This window comes from Podarcis erhardii (genome assembly GCF_964252035.2).
Source record: "Podarcis erhardii genome assembly, chromosome: 4".
Taxonomy (NCBI): Eukaryota; Metazoa; Chordata; class Lepidosauria; order Squamata; family Lacertidae; genus Podarcis; species Podarcis erhardii.
In genome coordinates, this window is record NC_138508.1 from 42,518,231 (window position 1) to 42,537,926 (window position 19,696).

Below are 19,696 nucleotides of genomic sequence, written 5' to 3' on the forward strand. Positions count from 1 at the left end.
GATAGTTACAGAAAATGGTTACTTTTGCGCTGTAGTGGAGCTCCATATAAGCAGGCTGGCTGAACCCTTCAGTTCAGTTGTGTTCTGGCCTGTGAATAAACAAGAGCTGTTTGAAGAATCGCTGTGTCGTCTGATATGTTCACGCACAACTTAACAAAGACCTTTCCCCAAGCAAGTGGACAGGCTGGATCCTGTCTCTGAAGAGATGTCACACAGGTGCAACACAGAGTTCATTTGTTTTGTGTAGGTACTGTCTAGATTTGGAGCCAGTGAAATATTTTCAATCATGACAAGTAGCACAAGCCTTTCTGCATTCAGAGGCTTCCTACTGAAGAGTTATTTTATTTGCACCAAAACCTCCTGGCCAATTAAGAATCAAGACATATTTAATCCTGAGTATTTTGAACCATACAGCCACAAAAAGACAGGGAGCTGTTGCTGCCAAGAAAAAAAGCCCAGCCCTGCATTGCTCCCCTCCCAAAGTAAAGAGAAACTGCCCCCCCCAATACACATAGCTACGTGTGTGCACAGTGTGAACGCAATATTTTTTTTAACAGTTCTGTAGGACAGATGAGATTAGGATGTGGATTCCCCATCCCAGTGGTGAGGCACAAGAGCTCAGTCCCTGGTGTTTAGTGGCTCAACTTTAGTCCAGTGTATTTAAGATGCTCAGTGTTTACTTCACTACCAAGACTGATCTACCCCTGAATCTACCTCACGGTGCCCTACATGCTGAGAAAAATATGGCAGCCTGTCCTGTACTTCTTTGCAACGAGTAACGAAGTAAGGGGGAAAGTTCCATTTGTAACAGACACACACAGTTACTGTTGGTTCCCCAGGGGACGCTCAGAATTAAGCTTTAGCTAAATTAGATTTCGTTCCAAGCACTGCCAGTAAGACGCAAGCGCTGCATTCATAATAATATGAACACAGGGCAGGAATCAATTGCATCAGCAAATGCTACAGCGATAGTTTGGGCAGAAGTGGGGCAATTCCAAGAGGAAGCCAGGGAGCGCTAAAGCCTTCCCTGAAGGCAGCCACAGCAGTATGCCAAAATGGACAGCAGGGCAGAACAGTGAATGCAAGCTACAGCGATAAGATGAACTAGAGCTGCTTTTATTTCTTGGTTTATTTTATACAGTTTTTACACTGGCATCCATCTTGGAACCGCTCCCAAGAACACAGGCCTTGAGCATGCTCAGTGCCAACTTTTTCCTCAAAAAAAACCCACACTTTTGCCTTCTGGCCTCTAGATGGCAAACATGTAAACATATCTTACCATCATTCATATATCCCTAGGTTAATTTAAGCTATTCTCTTCTCATAGGTTTTCTTGTTTGCCCTGGTGCTTGCACAGTATTCGATTTACAGTGCAGCCCACTGCATGTTTACTCAGAAATAAGTTCCATTGAGTTCAGCGGGGCTTATTCTCGTGAGTACAGGATTGCAACTGGTTAGTTTATTGCTGGAAGTATGGAAGTCTGTATTTTAAAGATTTGAATATCAAGGAATTTGTTCATAATTAGGGTTGTCTAACCTGTTCTTCTTGTTGAATGGTCCTCTTACTGTAATTGTTTACTACTACAGTGGTGCCTCGGGTTAAGTACTTAATTCATTATGGAGGTCTCTTCTTAACCTGAAACTGTTTTTAACCTGAAGCACCGCTTTAGCTAATGGGGCCTCCTGCTGCTGCCGCACCGCTGGAGCACGATTTCTGTTCTCATCCTGAAGCAAAGTTCTTAACCGAGGTACTATTTCTGGGTTAGCAGAGTCTGTAACCTGAAGCATCTGTAACCTGAAGCGTATGTAACCCGAGGTACCACTGTACTACTACTACTACTGCTGCTTATTTATTTAATGTTTATTTATTTAGTTAGTTACACATACCCCGCCTTTCCCCCCTGACAGGACTCAAGGCAGCTTATACAAAAAAACAAGAAATCGCTAAAAACATAGAAACATTGGGGGGGGGGAACAGTCATTTAAAAACAATTAAACATTAACATAATCTAATCTTGTTTAAAATACCGGTATACAAACAATTGCAATAGAAACAGCACAGCACCAGCCCCTTTATTAAAGTGGTCAATTCCCAAAAGCCTGATGGCGGAAGGACAACAAGGAGGAAGCCAGTCTGTATTCTCCAGGGAGGAAGAATCTCCAGAGTCTGGGAGCAACCACCGAGAAGGCCCTTTTGTCCATTCCCACCTAGTGTGCCTATGAGGGTGATGGGGCCAAGAAAAGGACCTGCCCCGAAGATCTCAAAACCCAGGCAGCTTCATATGTGGTAATGAGGTATTTCAGATAGCTTGGACCTAAGCCATATAGGGCTTTATAATAGAATATGTTTTAATAGCTGTACATTGCCTGGAAATTGGTTGTGTAATGAAGAGTTCAAAGTATATTAAATAAATGGTCAGCTCGGAGTCAGTGACTTTATTAGAAAACTAATATTTGAGTCTACTCTTGGGTACTTTGCATTATTTTCTAGCTATCTCAATATGGCTGCTGTTTCACACATCACCATTCCAGTTTGGTCAACAAGTTTGGGGTACAACACACTGGCTTATTGGAGTTTGAATCTATATAATCAGTGCTATGTCTACTTACCTAGAAATAACCGCCATTGAACTCAGTGGGACTTACTTCTATATAGGCATGATTTGCTGTAAAAAAGCTCTGCTGTGGCTGTAACTTTAATTACTAAAGTCTCATTAAATATTATACCCCAACTCAACACTTGCCTCAGGTTCCCCACTCTGAATCATGGACTGGTCATCCACATCTCTCTGCTCTTTGTAGCTCTTATCTTTGATCTCTGTTTTTTGCTCTCGCATGCATTTGCCTTACAAGGTACTATTTCTGTACATTCAGGCATGTGAGTAACACATTTACCAACAATTTCTTACAGTGGTTGAAACCACCTTGCTTCTGTTTTGAAGAACCAACTCTCCCATGCTTCTCTGTTTTGACAAATTACACTGAACCTAGGAGGAAGAGTTTAAAATCAAGACAGAACAGCCCTTTATCTTTTCTAGGCAATGCTATGGAAGATCTGTTACTGTAGGGATGTTTCTGAGGATATTGTGTTCTGATGTACCTGCTACAGCATCCTACCAAAATGAACTCTCAAGCATTTTCTATTTTTCCTGTCCTGTCAATGGTTTATATACTTGTTCTTCAAGGTAAGTTTCTTTTTGGCTTGGATGTGAATAAACTTGTTGTTGTTGTTGTTTAGTCATTTAGTGGTGTCTGACTCTTTGTGACCCCATGGACCAGAGCACGCCAGGCACTTCTGTCTTCCACTGCCTCCCGCAGTATGAATGAACTACAACTAAGTAAATATTTCATGGAAGTCAGTGACTTGGTATGTCATGCTTATGTGTAGGATTAGATAGTGACTGTCGTATATCAGAGTACTAAGATTTAGTCTGCTGTAATTGCATCAAATGCAGTGTAAATCCAACAAGCAGAACTGTAAGTGGTGTATGAATGGGTGAATCATACTTAAATTTTCAAAAAGTTTAATGCACAGTATTACTATTGATGTTAGAAATTGCTTATTTAGTCCTTCGGTAAAACAGGAGTCAAATGTATTTGGCTAGACTGGTCAACCCCCTCCCCCAATCTCTTTAATATACTAAGATAATGGACAAAACAATAAGGTAAAGTAATTTTGATAATGGTGCTTTGATCACAGAAAGAAACTGAAGCCAATGAGATTGCAGATATGTTTAAAAAACAGCATGCCTTTAAAAAAAATCACAGATATAGAAAGAAAGGATACATATTTTTGTCAAAATTTATGATTAAAGTCCACACATCTGTCATTGTGATGGGATGGAAGAAAATCTGGAGCTGGTTGTGAGGTCTCTAATAGTAACATAAAACTATGAGAAAAGCCTTGCTGGATCAGACCAAACTCTCATCCAATCCAGCATTCTTGCTTTCATACTGGTCCATGACATGCCCATGTCCAAAGCCTTGTGTCAACTCCAAAATGAGGAGGCAACTAGGAAACAGGAACTTTGCCCTCCAGGTTCATATTCTAAAACTAATACATTTCTGCCTTAAGATTGTAGTATTATATATGGTTATCTATTCATATGGTGGAAAGAACCATTTGATATGCAGCTTTTCTTAATGTTATTATTTTTATATTTCTGGTCCAGTTTTTGGTGATGGCATGCAAGCAAATAAGGCTTTGGATGAATCTGCTGATTTTCCACGCGAAAGTCAATACTCTGGTGAGACTGCCTGGAAAAGGGAACATGTTACAGAGAGCATATAGCTTGTTTAACAACATTTTAGATATTTATCTCTTTGTCCATTTTGAGTCTGTTCTCTGCTTGCTGTCAGCTCAGGGGCCAGGACTGCTCAGGGGTCAGGATGCTAGTGTGTGGAGAATCATGACCAGTGGCAAGGAGGTGGACTTAATGGCCTATTTTTTATTTACTTTGAGTATTTTTACCTGTCTCTTTAGCTGAGACAGCTCTTGTCCATTTCCAACATTTTGAAATTTCGCAAACCTCTTTTATCATAGAACTCTTCTTGGATGTAAAATAATAATTCAGTGTACTGCAGGAACAGTGGCTGGCTATGTCCCACTGTGCACACACAATCATGTGACTAACCAGGTGGTAAAGAGGATTTGCCAGAGCTCATGCCCCTTTTTCTATACATGTTTTACTGAGAGAGGGGAATCATGGTCAAACTTATTTATGGCATGATCAGATGAGCATGTAGATAGGTAGTTGTGTCCAACCATGACAGTTGCAGCCTCCATGGGGCAGCACTGCATACTAATGGGATTTCAGCATTTTATGGGGGTGGTCCCACCATACTGGCACATCTGTAAGCTTGGAAAAACTTGAGTCTGGGTTGACTATTTCAATATGCAGTGACTATTTGGAGGAAGCAGCCAGTGACACAATTACTGGATTCAAGAGGGCATTCTACACCCGCCATTTTGAACAACCCACTCCCGGTTTCTTTGAATCCAATTGGATAAAACCTGGTGCTGCTGCAACTACTTACAATGAAAGGATAAATATTAATTATTGGTGCTTTACTGTTTTAAGAGCAATTTGTAAACCACCCTGGAATAATTGAAGAGTGAGATAAAATATTTTAAACAAAGAAAGTAACAAAAGATATATTGGGTATAAACGTTCCTGGGATTTATTATGTCAGATAAGAATGCTAAAAACGGATGTTCTATATTAAAAGCTGTCATATTTCACTTCTGAAAAAGCGTGAAATTATGTTGATTACAGCTGGGAAATGAATTCTACCAGCCATGTCTTACTATGGAGATTTGAATTTGCTTTTGTGCTGTGTTTTGTGTCTGAAATTTTTAGATGTCCTCTTGAAATCTGAACATTTTGATTTCATGAAATCACAGTTTTATGAATTGGTATGCTTTGTTCAGTTTGGGTGTTAATGAATTAAATGTCTTCCCATTGCATCTTATTGACATGCTTAGGATCCAAAGTGGATAGCCTCATCAATGGAACGCTTGGTGATTGTGTTCTCCTTGATCTGGAGAAGAGGAACCCAGCAATCCACATTCACAACGTGATTTGGAAGAAAGGCAAAGCCTTGATTGGGATGATGGTCAATGGTCAGAATGAAGCAAACTGTACAATCCATAGCAAAAGATGTCTTATCTATAACAATGGCACCTTGAGCTTGTGTCCCACTCAGTTGGACGATATTGGGCATTATACAGTGGCAGCATATACTGAGGATGGACGCATTCAATACAGTAACGGAAAGGAACTGCTGCTTACACGTAAGTATCAGATAGGCCCTCTAAGGGACTGTGTGTTACTCCTATAAAATAAGTGCCATGCATTTGCAGCATTCAGCTGTATAATAGCCAAAACACCTGGAGAGTTAGAGGAACACATTTAGGAGCGGATTTAGGGCAGAGAAGTTACATTATGCAGCTAAAAGGCATTCTAGTATAATTTTCGAAATTGAATAGCTCCCTGAGAGTTGCATTTACTACTTTGCTTTCAGTTTCATGGCTGAAATTTGAATTGCACCCCTGAAATGGAAATATTTTAATTCAGTGAAATAACAGTTTTCAAAATTCTTTCAAATCTACTTAATGCACACATTTTTGAGGATCGAAGTAAACTGTATGTCCACTATATTTTTGCTCTGTGTTCAGAATCCAAACTGCAGCTTAGTCTCACCAAAGGAAGACTTGGTGATTGTATGCTCCTTGAGATGAAGACCACGAAACAAGCCACCCACCTTCATGATGTGATTTGGAAGAAGGGCAATATCACAATAGGAAAGGTGGACGGCCAGAATATTACAACTTGCATAGACGACAGCAAGAGATGTCTTATACTTAGCAATGGCAGCTTGAGCTTGTGTCCCACTCATGTGCAGGATATCGGACACTACACAGCAGAAGTGTTTACCAAGGATGGTGTGTATCAGTATAGTCACACAATTCAACTGGAACTTACACGTGAGTACAGTCATACCTCAGGTTGAATACGCTTCGAGTTGAGCATGTTTGAGTTATGCTCCGTGGCAACCCGGAAGTAACGGAGCGCGTTACTTCCAGGTTTCACTGCTTGCGCATGTGCAAATGCTCAAAATGTCATCACGTGCATGTGCAGAAGCAGCGAAAAGCGATGCGCACGTGGCGCAGATGTGCTGTCGCTAGTTACATTTGCTTCTAGATGTGAACAGGGCTCCGGAATGGATCCCGTTCGTATCTAGAGGTACCACTGTATTAGATGGGTATTCTCATGCTCTAAGAGTAGCAAGTGCAATAGCCAACCCAACCACTGGAAGTTATACGTACTGTAATTTTGTTGTAACTGTATATCTTTCATACATTCTGTTTGACAAGAGCCTGCTGCAAATGCGTTATTAAAGTACAGTAACACTTACCTCCAAATAAAAGAAGGTTGGTAATTTTACTGAATAGAAGGATATTACTATTTTTTTATTCATGGCATTGCCAACATTATGTACCTTTAGGCCATGCTAAGCCAATTGGACTGACTTGCTCTGGTCTAATCAACAGAACCTACAGGCACTTAACTTTTTGTGAAGTTTGTGCCCACAGTGTGATAGACTGTCCCTTAAAATGGCACAACAGAAATTGGGTTCATTAACTGTTAAGAAACTGTTAGAAATGTTGATTTACAGCTAAAATTAAAAATGATATTCATAGTTTAGCAGAGATTATTTTTCCCTCCTTACACAATGTATCAAAAAGCACCTGGAATTACAGGTGCTAGGTGTTGCTTCATGTAATAAGGGAGAACCTGATGAATGAAAACCAAGTTATGTTTCAGCGGGAAACCCTACTGAGACTATTAATATTGCACATATGCAATCTGCTGGATGAATAAAAACTGATGCTTGTATTGAACTAAATATTCTCCAGGCCAAAATATGGCTCAGAAGCTTTACTTACAGAACTTAATTCCAAACAACTTAAAACAATAAAAGTTACTTTCAGTTAGATGCGTATTTTTTCCACTGCTCCCAGCAGAAGCCATAATATCTTAGATTACTAATATGTTGTATTCTGAGCTCTGTCTCTCCTTCATTGCTGCCTCCATTAGTCTCAGGTTGTTTGCTGGAGACAGAGATTCACACATCCATTCTTTTCAGTAGCTTGGAACAAAGAAAGCACCCTATCCAAGATGGATGTCTACAGATTAGCATATGCATAGACCTGCAATACAATCCTTTTCATATGACTGTGAGCTAAACATCTTGTGATCGAGGCACAGAGATACATCCCCACTTCATGATTCACTTGTTAGGCTCTTCTTCAGCTTCAGTGGAAATTTCTAGTCATGCTATATAGGCACATTATAGATTCCCCCCCTCCATTCAGTGCACATTAAACCATTATACAATTCTGTATTGCTGGAAGAAAGCGTAGTGCCATGGTAGAGTACATACTTCTGCATGCAGAAGGACCCTTGATAAAAGGCTTTCAAGCAGCAGGCATTGTTCTGAGGTCTTAAAAGCTGCTATGGATCAGAGCACATGGTACTGTACTGGATGGGCTAGTGGCTTGACTTAAAGACTTAAGAGTATTTCTCAGTCTGATAACAGATTCACTTGGTTTTAACTAAGATTGCTCCTTATGAAAAGATTTTAGAATTGGTAGAGTTGGTGGGATATGTCTAGAATCTTATGCATGCTTACTCAGAAGTAATCCCCATTCAGTTCAGTGGGGCTTATTCCCAGGAAAGCTTGTATAAGACTGAAGCTGATTTTCAAGCAATGTATGACAATACATAGTTTTGCGTGCTGCCCTCGCCCCCGTCAAGTTATAGGCTCTGTTGAGTTCATGTAACATTTATTATACATGGTTAATTGATGAAAAGGTTAAGCGCAAGGTAGTTAATTGAAATGATTTAATAAATTGACAGGGTAATATTAATGTTTTACACAGTGCCACATGTCATTAAAAGTACAAACAGAGCTCTTTGTAAAACTACCTGTCAGAAGTGAGTTAAAATAGGTAATTCTTTTCACAATTTCATTCTAATTTTAGAACCTAATCCACAGAAGACAATACGTTTGCCTCATTTAATCTTCTTCATCTTAAAAGGAGCTCTTGTTGCAGCGTTTCTCGTTATATTGGGCTCATGTATGTATCATGTTGGAAAATGGAAGAGGAAGCCAGGTAATCTTTCCTTGCCTTACCTTGCTTACCATAATGGGGGAAACTCACTCAAAAGGTGCCAATGGTTGTCTAATGCAACTCCTTCTTTTATTTTATCAATAAAACCTTTTTTCATCTCATGGTGGTGAAAATCCATGTGCAGCCTGATCTTTTTCTTTTTTTTACAAGCACGCCAAGCATACTGGGATCTCTCTCTCTCTCTCTCTCTCTCTCTCTCTCTCTCTCTCTCTCTGACACACACACACACACACACACACACACACACACACACACCACAAGATGGAGGTCAGCATATAACACCTGTTTGGACATAATGCTAAACTATGCTTTAGCATAATAGGAGTGAGCCTACTCAAGACGTGGACTCAAGCATCCTCTTGTCCTCTGTCCTCCTCCAACATGCATCAGAGGAAGAGATCTTCATCTGCTTCCTGAGCTAAGCTGACCATAATTGGTTACATCTGAATTGGGCCAAACTATGGGTAGGGCCAAACTATAGTTTATTGAAACAGCGGTTTCTGACCTTGGCTCAGCTTAAATTGTAGTTTGTTGAAGTGAATGCAGTTCTTGGTTCGGACATAACAACACATTGTGTGTCAGGATTCCTCTTCCATGTAAGAGCCCCTGTGCCCCCCCCCCCAACACACGGGAGGCCTCAAAGACTTGGAATGGTTCCTTGCTCCAGGTTTCATACAGGTGTTTCCGATTGCAGCAGCCCATACACCTTCTCTCAGCTTTTCTTGCCTCTCTTCTGAAGTTTGTAACCTCAGCTGTCTCTTTTTCTTTCACAGCTGTTCTTTCACATCTCTCTCGCACTGCCTCTGCTTTGTCTCTGTAGCTGCAGATTTCTCCTCTCTGTTTCCCCCATCTCTCACTCACAATTAATATTATTTTCTAGCAGCTTCGCTGGGAGAGAGGTTCTCTCCCTCTTTGCTTCTTAGATGTCCTTCTTTGTTGTGGACTTGTCAATAATTCTTTCTCCATGTCCCCCCCCCCCCGCCTTTTGTGTGTGTGTTTTGCTGCTACTGCAGCTATCACACTCTCCCACACCGATCTGCCGTCTTTTATCAGGCTGCAGTGAGTGTGTCAGGGCAGTGTGTCACTTCCAGTCCCCTGCACTGTGACTAGTTAAAACCAGCATGCAGACTTCTGCCACCCTCTGGCACATGCCAGGGAGAGCCACATCCTTGAGTCTAAAGTAAGACATTTTCAACTGAAGATCCCCTTTGGAATTGCTGGCTTTGTTGAATTGTTTGCTGACTAACTAACATGAATCACAGTGTACTAGGTAGGATTGTGAACTTAATTGATAGCAAGTATATGCATGCATTGATTAAAAAACAAGTTACTGTAGATATCTTTTAAGAGGTGAAGATACTATCATCAAGCCCATCTGCCCTGTCTCATTGCCCTTTTTTTGGATGGAAGGACCTGTGAATTCTGCTTCTGTGAATTTAATAGATTTGCCTTTAAATGTGAACTGAACTCCCCCATCTCTAGCCACCAAGACTCAACCTCTGAAGAGGGAAAACACAAATAATTGGATCCATCGCCTTTCCTCCTGCCAGCATTGAAAGGCTATGAGCACGTGATGGGTTGTGAGCAATTAAATGATGCCCACACCGTTTCTCGCATGTGCCTCCTGCCCTCTTAGCTTCCATAGGGTCCCTGATAAGAGGAAGTTGCCAACGGATATTTCAGGCCATGTTTTAAGTGGTGCTAAGATGGTTTGTTAAAAAGAAAATAGGTTGAGGGTTCTTCAGTATGCGTATGCTGGAAAGCCAGTTACCTCTGGGGAAAGACTTTATTCTAAGCTTCCCTTAAAATCTGTGCCATTTTTCACAAAGGCTGTAATGGGCAGGAGGGAGGAGACCCATCTGTCATTTGCTCTAGAGAAAGAAAAGGCAAAGGAAGAAATGGGATTGTGTCTGCACCCCTGCAATAAAATTAGGAGATCATGGGGATATTAGGAGTGACTACGGCACCGGTAATGTGTGCTTTCAGTTCTCACTGAAAACCATTTCCACACTTTTTATTTTATATGGTTTAAGATCTCTGGAAAACAAGAAGACAACGCCATGCAAGTTGGAGAAAGAATGTGGCTGACTATGCAGTAGTTTATAGGAGAAAGCAAGACCAATGTGAGTATTACAGCTGCCAAACCAGTGTACACTAATCTCTATGTGTTTAGGCTTCCATGGGATCCAGAATTGTGAAGAGACCTCTGTATGTTGCAGTTGAGGGCAGGACAGGAAGAGGTTGTAAAAGTGTGACCTTTCTCCCTGGTAATTGTATGAGGACAACAAACAAAGGTGGTTCTGGTGTGATAGATTTCTATTGCAAATCAAGGTGTGCGGGTCTGGAACAAATTGGTTTGGAGATACCTCAGGGGTTGGTTCAAAGAACTATAAGAAGAAAGGGACCCAAAGACCAATAGGTGAGATTCAAGTTTGGTCTATATAATTTAGACTACATAAGCAGAAAACAGAAGGAAGCAAATTCTGTTGGGAATCCTTAGCTCTAGACAACAGAGAGAAATGAGCCAAGCCATATGTTACAGAAGAAGGCCATGGGTCCTCCAGTTCCCACAGTCTGGCACTGCACTGCAACCTAAGTTTCTGCTTAAGGCCACCAACAAAGCCATGTGTAATCCAACAGTTATGACCTTCCAAGTACACAAGGATGCCTCTCAGACTAGTTAAAACCAGTTATAGAGTTATAGTGCAGCTGGTGGGGTTAGGGGAGGGAAATGTCTTGGGCCAGTTGTGCCTGAGGGGAAATTATTTTCCAACTCCATGGTATGGGCTGATGTGTTGTACAAACCTAGGCTCATGGTTTACCTCTCCCAGTTTGGTGCAGCAGCCAAACAACTGATGAGAAGCAAAGTGGCTGTGATCTCCTCTCTGGGAGCCTTCATACTCACACATAGTTTCCTGCTTGGCAGGGGGTTGGACTCAATGGCCCTTGTGGTCTCTTCCAACTCTATGATTCTATGATAGTTTGTGTTAGCATGATTTGTGAAGCAGGCCTAAATTAATATATGAAATTCAGTTCTGGTCAGTTCCTGGACTGGGGACTTCCTGCAACAACAAGTATGTTTAGATTCAGGGTGGAAGAAAGATGGGATATAAATGGAAGAGAATACATAGACAATAACATAAATCTGTTTCATTGGAGCTAGCTAGACTCTTCTGCAGTTCTTATAGTTTTACGTGCCAGTTAAAAGACAAATAAAAAACCAGAAAGCTATCAGAGCTTCTTTACTGTGCTTGCATTTAGGTCGTGTCGGTGCATCTTTGCCAAGTGTAGTTTGTTATTCATTATGGGGTGATTCATACACTACGTTCTGCTGCCACCAAGTGCATTTAACAGTTCAGTGAGCAGAATACTCATGTGAACAGTGCCATTTAGTAAGTAGGACATTCTGAAGCACTGCCGATCAGCTTCTGGAAGCAAGGATTTTTGGTTGTTTTGGAGACTACTCACCTCAAAGAAGTGATGGTTCTGCCTGTTTTCCTTCCTTATAAATTAAACTCCATTCCAACAAGGTATTAATTGTGCATATTCTTACAAAGGTTGGGCGGCACCCCCACTCTCTGCCAAGCAGTAGCAAGATTCCAGGGGGTTTCAGGCATTCACCGATGGTTTGAGCTCCTCTGGAGAATTGAAGATGTAGTGGAGCCTGCTTTAAGAAATCTGTTTTATTTGCATATTTACACCTTCAGTCTGCATGGAGGGAGTCCAGCTCTTACTTGTTCCCCACAGCAATGCAGCACTGGAGTGCAAGGCATCTCTCCCAGTCAGCCTTCAACCAGCTTGCCCAAGATGGATCTCCCCCTTTGCTCTCTTCCCACCACACCTTTCTCTAAAGACTCTCTTTGTGTGCCACCTCAGATACATACCCCATCACCATGGCAACCTCTGCCTATCTGCCCAGGCCCAAGATCCTTCCTGGATGGGTCAACAACACCTTTTCTCATGTTAATGCCTCTATCCCAGGTGACAGGAAGGAACCTTAGCCTGTACTTTTCCACAGGCCTCCAATCTTCCCTTCAATACTCTAAATCATCAGACTCCTACCATTTATTAATTTCTAGGGGTTTTTTTGGGTGAATAGAATTCCCCCCACCTATAACAATATCATGAACAGAAGGCAATGTCATGGTCTACTCTGAGAAACAAAGCTAATTCAGCGAGTGAATGGGCCATGTCTTCTCATTGGGCAGCACTGTCATCTATCTGAACTGCTGTTTATTACTATAATTACTGCAACTTGATTAACCATATGTGCTTTAGGTGGCAACCCTACACACGTCTTGCTGGGGGAAAGCCTTATTGAATTCAGTGGGGCTTGCTTCTGAGTAGACATGTATAAAATTGCACCGCTGGTCCCATATGCTCCAACTCTGTGGAGCATAATTTAGGGGGCACCCCCATATTTTCTGCAAGTTGGTGCTTCCCTCCCTCCATTCTTCCTTCACTCCCATGGGCAGCCACCTCCATCTCTGGAGATGGGCCAGTCAGTTGCAACCCCTCTTTCAGTCCAGCCATGCCCTGAACTGCCCCATATGTGATGTCATATAAATTGGGCGTAGAGCTGGTGAGCTTCACTGGGCAAAAACTGCCTTGCAAGTCTAATGAGGAGGCATGGTAGGTCTAATTAGGCCCACAGGCTGGGTCCCCCCCCAATATGCCATTGCAAGTGTCATTTTCGAAGAGGCATTCCTGCTTGCCACCCGCAGTTTTAATAAGTAACTCTCATTAAAGAACCAATTTAAATAAATAAATAAATAAGCTTCCTGATTCACTCTTTTAGTAGATTAAAATACTTTAAAAATCCATTAGTCTAATGAATTAAAAACTGAAACATTGCAGCCGCTATTTATTTATTTGTTTATTTGTTATTGGATTGCCGCGGACTCAGAGTAGACCACTGAATTCAATAGATATAAGTGAATCATGACTCACAATGACTCATTTTTAAGTTGTTTTTTTTTTTAATTTTAAATATTTCTCAACCGTCTTTCAACAGAAGATTCTAGAGCCAGGTCCAAAAATAGGAATATAATTAATTTGGACAATATATAAAAACACCTTAAAATCAGCAAATCAGCTTAACAAAACATAAATGAAACAAAACAAATATCTCAAAAGCTAAAAACAGAAATAAACCATTCCATCCCTCCCCCCTCCCCCAAACTAACATGTGTGAGCAAATAGGAGAGCAAATAGGAAAGCTTGTCATGTCAGATCCAGTCATGTCTCCCTTGAGAAGGCACTCAAAAGTTGGAGAGGCTCTGTGGAAAAAGCCCTCTTTTTCTTTTAAAGAGTAGCATACCTCAATTAAAGAGAGTACTTGGAACAGCATCTCTCCAGAAGATCTTAAGACATGGGCAAACTGGTATTTTAATGGGTCTGATATGACAACTGCTCCTTCTTGTTGCTATTTTTTAAAATTGTTGTTGTTCCTTATTATTATTCAAATTAAACATTAGCCCACCTTTCTTCCAAGGAGCTCAGGCAGCACTCATGGGCCACCTAGACTGGGCAATAACTTGATCCCACCTCTCCCTAGTCCAAGTCCAGCACTCCACACCCTCCCAACTGGTGCTCCAACTAAGCAATTTTGGTAAAGGAGTTTGAACAGTATTCAGTGTTAGCTGCTAGAAATCAAAACATAGAATTAATGAAGAAAGATTTGTTTATCCTCAGAAAGGATTTGTTTATCCTCAGAAAGGATTTGTTTATCCTCAGAAATGTTTAAAACCAGCTGAAATAAGACCCTGTGTGAGATGCTAGCTTGCAATAGAAAGTTTTCATGGAGGTTGATGATACTGTTTTTAACCACAGGTGTATGCAGTGATGCATAGTGCTGGTATTAGGGCAGAGTGGTGGTGGGGAATGCACACACATAGAGAAGGAACTTCAAATATCATGTCTGCTGTCTCTAGAGAATTCAGTGCAACTGTTGGTGGTCAGAAGGGTTTATTCTAGTGCAGCACATACACTGAGGGTCCAACTACAGTAGATGTGAGCTGGAGGAACAGCAAGTATCTTCCAACAATTTCCTTTAATGCACCCTTGTTGCCTCCAAATGTAATTGGAGCAGTAGCAGGAGGGAGAAGACACTTTACTATCTTGAGTAGTTTTCTCAGTCAAAACTGGCTCAAAATTTCCCTACAGGGGAAAAAGCAGATTCAAGAGGGTGGGTTTTAGCAGATTGTGATGGGGGGCTACTGATCACTCCCTTCCACTGCAGCTGGTTTGACAAAATTTGGGGCACCCCACCCCTGCAATTCAAGTTTTTCAGTTAGGAAATGCTTCACACATTTCTCCCAGGTCCTATCTAGTTTGGCCCTCTCATGGACCTGGCTTACACTGAGCTACATGCTCACAAAAAATGGCTACTATGGTTTTGTATTTATCAGGAAGTCCCACAAGTTACATTTTCCAAGCATCTTCTTGTTGTTTCTTATCCGCCCCCCCCCTCCAGTAAGGACCCAAGGCAGATTTTGGATCCTCTGTATTCAGAAAAGGCTACTTACCTGGGAGTAAGCCCCATAGTATACAGAAACTTTGTGAAATCATGCTAAAACCTGTTCCCCCTCTATACTTAGTAAATTTTGTTTGTTCCTGTGTTACAACATGATTATATGGTAATGTTGTGCTAACCCAGCATTTAATATCCATGGTTGTTGTACTTTCTGCTTTTTGCTTTCTTGCTCAGCAACTGCAAGTCCAGAGTTACAGAAACCACAGGCTATAGAAACCACAGAAGAAGGTCAAGGGTTTTCGATTGGGAATGAAAAAGAGACTGCGACAGCAGCAGCTCCCAACACAGAAAACCCCATGCTTTTAAATATCTCTACTTTTCAAGGTAAGTGGCCAAAACCGAACCACACTGCAGACAGGAAGGACACATTTTTATCTAAAATAGTTTAGCTGTGAGCATCTCTTGAGCATCCTGAGGACTGTTCTAATTATAAGGCAATAGGCAGATGAGGTTGTACTCCTTGTCTAAATGTCTAAGGACATACCTATCTTGCAAACATATTAGGTTTTATATTAGTTTAACACCCCCACAGCCTTCTGGGAACTGTGCTGAGGATTCTTTGATTATTCTGGCCATCTTCATAGAACATCAGGTTTTTGGGGAAGGAGAATGACTAGCAGATAAACCAGCTGAAGTCTGAAATATAAATATGCTGAAAGTGATCTTAACTGCGATCGAGCCTCCATGAAATTTGGGGACACTTACAAAAGTAATTTTTGGAAGTTTTGTTCCCATAGTGTGCAACCTGATCCCTGTGGGGAGCCTGAAATAATTACTTGAGCACAACAGCACTTTCCTGGGCCTTTCATAGGCATTTGGTTGGACACTATGAGGACAGAAAGCTGGACTAGGTGGAATTTCTCTCTATACAGTGAAAGCAGCAGAAATGTCCAGCATTTGCAGCATGTCAACTGGAGCTGCACAGATGTCAACTGGAGCTGTGGTAAAATAGGGAAGTCTCAGGTGCAGCGCATCCCATTTCACCACGTGAGGTGAAATGGGAATGTGTTGTCTCCTGTCCCCACTCTGTTGCCCCTGCCACGCCCCTGCCCCATTCCTGCCCCACCAGTTCCACCATCACAGGAATGCCCCCCCCTCTCACCTAGCAAGCGGGAGCACTGCACGCTGGAATGTCTCTCTCATATTGAAATTTGGTGGTGGTGGAAGTGGTGGGGCAGATGGGGTGCCGCCTCTTGTACTTCTGCCACCTGAGGCAGAAGCACAACCCCACCACATCTGTGGGCTGGCTCTGGCTCTGGCAAGTCTTGTATAGAGAAAACCAACTCTTTCTTTTAGACCAGGGTTGGTGCATGTGGGGCTTCCTGATGTTGTTGGGCATCAAATCTCATCAGCATGGCCATCAGGAATTATGGGAATTGTACTCCAACAACATCTGGAGATCCAGAGCCAGTGTGGTGTAGTGGTTAAGAGCGGTAGACTCGTAATCTGGTGAACTGGGTTTGATTCCCCGCTCCTCCACATGCAGCTGCTGGGTGACCTTGGGCCAGTCACACTTCTCTGAAGTCTCTCATCCCCACTCACCTCACAGAGTGTTTGTTGTGGGGGAGGAAGGGAAAGGAGATTGTTAGCTGCTTTGAGACTCCTTAGGGTAGTGATAAAGCTGGATATCAAATTCAAACTCCTCCTCTTCTTCTTCTTCTTCTTCTTCTTCTTCTTCTTCTTCTTCTTCTTCTTCTTCTTCTTCTTCACCACCCCAGTTTTAGACAGAGGGAGAACTCATAGAATCATAGAGTTGGAAGGGACTCAGGGTCATCTAGTCCAACCCCCTGCAATGCAGGAAAGCTGGGAAAGTTTGGAGACCACAGGGTGAGAAATATCTTATAGATGTACCGTGGTACCTCTGGATGTGAACGGGATCCATTCTGGAACCCCATTTGCATTCTGAAGAGAACGCAACCCGTGTCTGTGCATCTGCATGTGCGTGGGTTGTGATTCGCCGCTTCTGCACATGCACGTGACGTCATTTTGAGCATCTGTGCATGTGCGAGCGGGGAAACCTGGAAGTAACGCATTCCGTTACTTCTGGGTCACTGCAGAGTGCAATCCAAAAGCACTCAACCTGAAGCAACTTTAACCCGAGGTATGACTGTATGCATATTATTTTTCTGTTCAGAGAAAGAAAACGCTTTACCACCAGCACTGTGTATGAATGTCAGGAGTTGTAGTGCTAGTCTACTGAGGAGTGACAGCTCTGTTTGCTGGGATGGCGGCTGTGTTCTTCCAGATCTTGTGGACTGTGTTCTGTGAGAGGTTTGCTGATGCAATAGAATTAAGAGAACAAATATGCATTTCTTCCAGTGACCCAGCCCACATGTATGATGGGAAAAGAGACAATGGAATTCTGAAATCATCTGAGACCCAGTTCTATTTAACATGCTATCTCATTTGTCAGAAGATGCAGTTCATTTAGTAGCTAGGCAGAAGCTTTCAAAGTGCGCTTATGTAAAAAAATAAACCTAATTACTAATTTTAATCTCGCAAATATGAAACAATAAAAGACCATTTTACCTCTTCATCATGATGAGAAACTGCTCTTTCAGCAAATTGTCATTACATTGCTAGCAAATGGGGTGAGTTTTATGTATAGATACAATAATATGTAGTAATTTGTTAAGACCTAACTGTACTGTATTGTTCTGATTAAAATAAGCAATGTTTAATTTGTATTGTGTATCATCCAACTTTCCCTCTTGCATTGTCCCTGATCATTAATTATCCTTGTCTATGTATATTGCGGATGCATTATTAAAATTGCTGTTGGTATGAGTTTCTAGACTTGTCATTCTTCAGGTTTCTATAATCTTTTAATCCAAGACTATAGAAGCTCAAGCTATGCTTTTGCAACGGGACTGGAGTGGATATATCTTCCATATATATAATGGCATATGAACATGTTTTATTGTAATTTAGTTACTAAAAGTGTGTGCATTGAAAAGCAAAAGTTGATTTTCTAAAAAAAAGCAAACCCTGCTGACTTGTTCACAGCAAACGTTTCAGCCCAAATTGACAATAGATCTGTATACGACTGGCTTTTACTCTGCTTCCTGCCTAAACCACGACTAAACACACATCCCCTTGCTAGGTACTAAACCTGTAAGTATAAAGTGTTTCAGAATCATTCATTAATGACCAAGATATAGAACTGTGGTTGCAGACTGTGGTCTTAGGCCGCCTTTGACCATATAAATAGTCACAATGAACGTAAAAGCTGCTAACTTGCCTGTCAGATCTGCATCAGTTCAAAAGCTAGGTGAACCAAAATAACCGCCATCTTGAAACTGTAAATGTTGCCCTTGGAAATCTAGTTTGATCCTTCTTGCCTTTCTGGATAGTGATGCCAAAAGATTGCGCTTCTTAGCTTTCAACCCCTGATTTATTACCCAGTCCTTTGTGTGAACTTTTACACTTTTTAAGTAGTTCATCGTAATTCATGGTTAATGCTAGCTAACCCAAGTTACTTGGGAATAAGACCCATTAAACTCGATAGAGCTTGTGTCAGAGTAGAAATTGTTAGGATCGTAGCATAAGTCATTAGGAAACAGATAATTTATGTTTCTTTGATTTTCCTATAAGTCCGAATTTCTGTTTTTCTTTTCTCAATAAATCTTATTTGTGTTTAAGCAATGTCTCTCTCTGCCTTGGGTGATTCCCCACCTTTTTCCTTTTAATCATAACCTTCTTTCAAGAAGCTCAATACAGAGTATTCCTTTCTGATGTACGTGGCAATGCACATTCCCTCTCATCTGAGCCCAGCTTTTCAAATGATGGTGCACTCACGTTCAGTCACAAACTAAAAAAAAAGTTTCAATGTGCACAACAGCTTATGGGCATGGATCATGTGGATAGAGAGAAACTAATATGAATGAACAAGGACAAATTACGCACATGCAATTCTCAACATTAATTAGAAATTTTCCACACAAAATGAGACCATAGAGCAGAGTGTGAGACAGAGTCAGCCCACAATAATGAAATGCAACTGGGGAAATCTTATCATCCGTAGCGTCTCACTTTCAATCTCAAAGAAAGTGATAGCATGGTTGTTTCACTTCCCTTGCTGGAATCCACCCAAAAGCGACTTCTGTTATCTGGCTGGCCAGGTAGACAGACTCATGCAGATTTTCGAGCAACCTGCCAGCCAAGCACCCCACCTTTCAGCAGCAGAGTGAGAAACAACACAGGATTCCCAGAAGGAAAGTTAACAAGGAGTTGCAAAGCGCAGTTGCTGAGGCCTATTCAAAGTGTTAAACAGAATTGCATCTGGCAGTTCCCACTCCTTTTTATAAAGCGTCTCTCTATGAAAGAGCTTCATAAAGTGGAGATTTCTTTTGCAGCAACTGAGTATTGAGCTCCAACAGTTGTGAGAGGCAGTGTGGTGTAGTGGATAGAGGGTTGGACTAGGCCTTAGGAGACCAGGGTTCACATCCCCACTCAGCCAGGAA

At 41.6% G+C, this 19,696-nt stretch overlaps 1 protein-coding gene across 3 annotated transcripts; it reads left to right on the forward strand.

Moving 5' to 3' along the window:
* Window positions 1–2,669: 2,669 nt before the first annotated feature.
* LOC309340009 (uncharacterized protein) lies at window positions 2,670–18,578 on the forward strand. Of its 3 annotated transcripts, none has more exons than XM_081858510.1 (8): window positions 2,671–3,185; window positions 4,173–4,247; window positions 5,486–5,794; window positions 6,179–6,487; window positions 8,549–8,680; window positions 10,732–10,821; window positions 15,408–15,557; window positions 17,368–18,578. In XM_081858510.1, the coding sequence occupies exons 1-8, from the start codon at window positions 3,095–3,097 to the stop codon at window positions 17,499–17,501; spliced, it is 1,290 nt and encodes a 429-aa protein (XP_081714636.1). In that variant the 5' UTR covers window positions 2,671–3,094; the 3' UTR covers window positions 17,502–18,578. The 3 variants fall into 3 exon arrangements, with proteins under 3 accessions (XP_081714638.1, XP_081714636.1, XP_081714637.1); XM_081858511.1 differs by having other exon boundaries at window positions 17,553–18,578; XM_081858512.1 differs by lacking the exon at window positions 8,549–8,680 and having other exon boundaries at window positions 2,670–3,185.
* Window positions 18,579–19,696: the final 1,118 nt, after the last annotated feature.

Coding starts and splice junctions, on each gene's coding strand:
- LOC309340009 (XM_081858510.1), top strand. CDS start 3,095: ATGTACCTGCTACAGCATCCTACCAAAATGAACTCTCAAGCATTTTCT. Junction 5,795..6,178: donor AAAGGAACTGCTGCTTACAC/GTAAGTATCAGA, acceptor CTCTGTGTTCAG/AATCCAAACTGCAGCTTAGT. Junction 15,558..17,367: donor AAATATCTCTACTTTTCAAG/GTAAGTGGCCAA, acceptor TTTTCTGTTCAG/AGAAAGAAAACGCTTTACCA.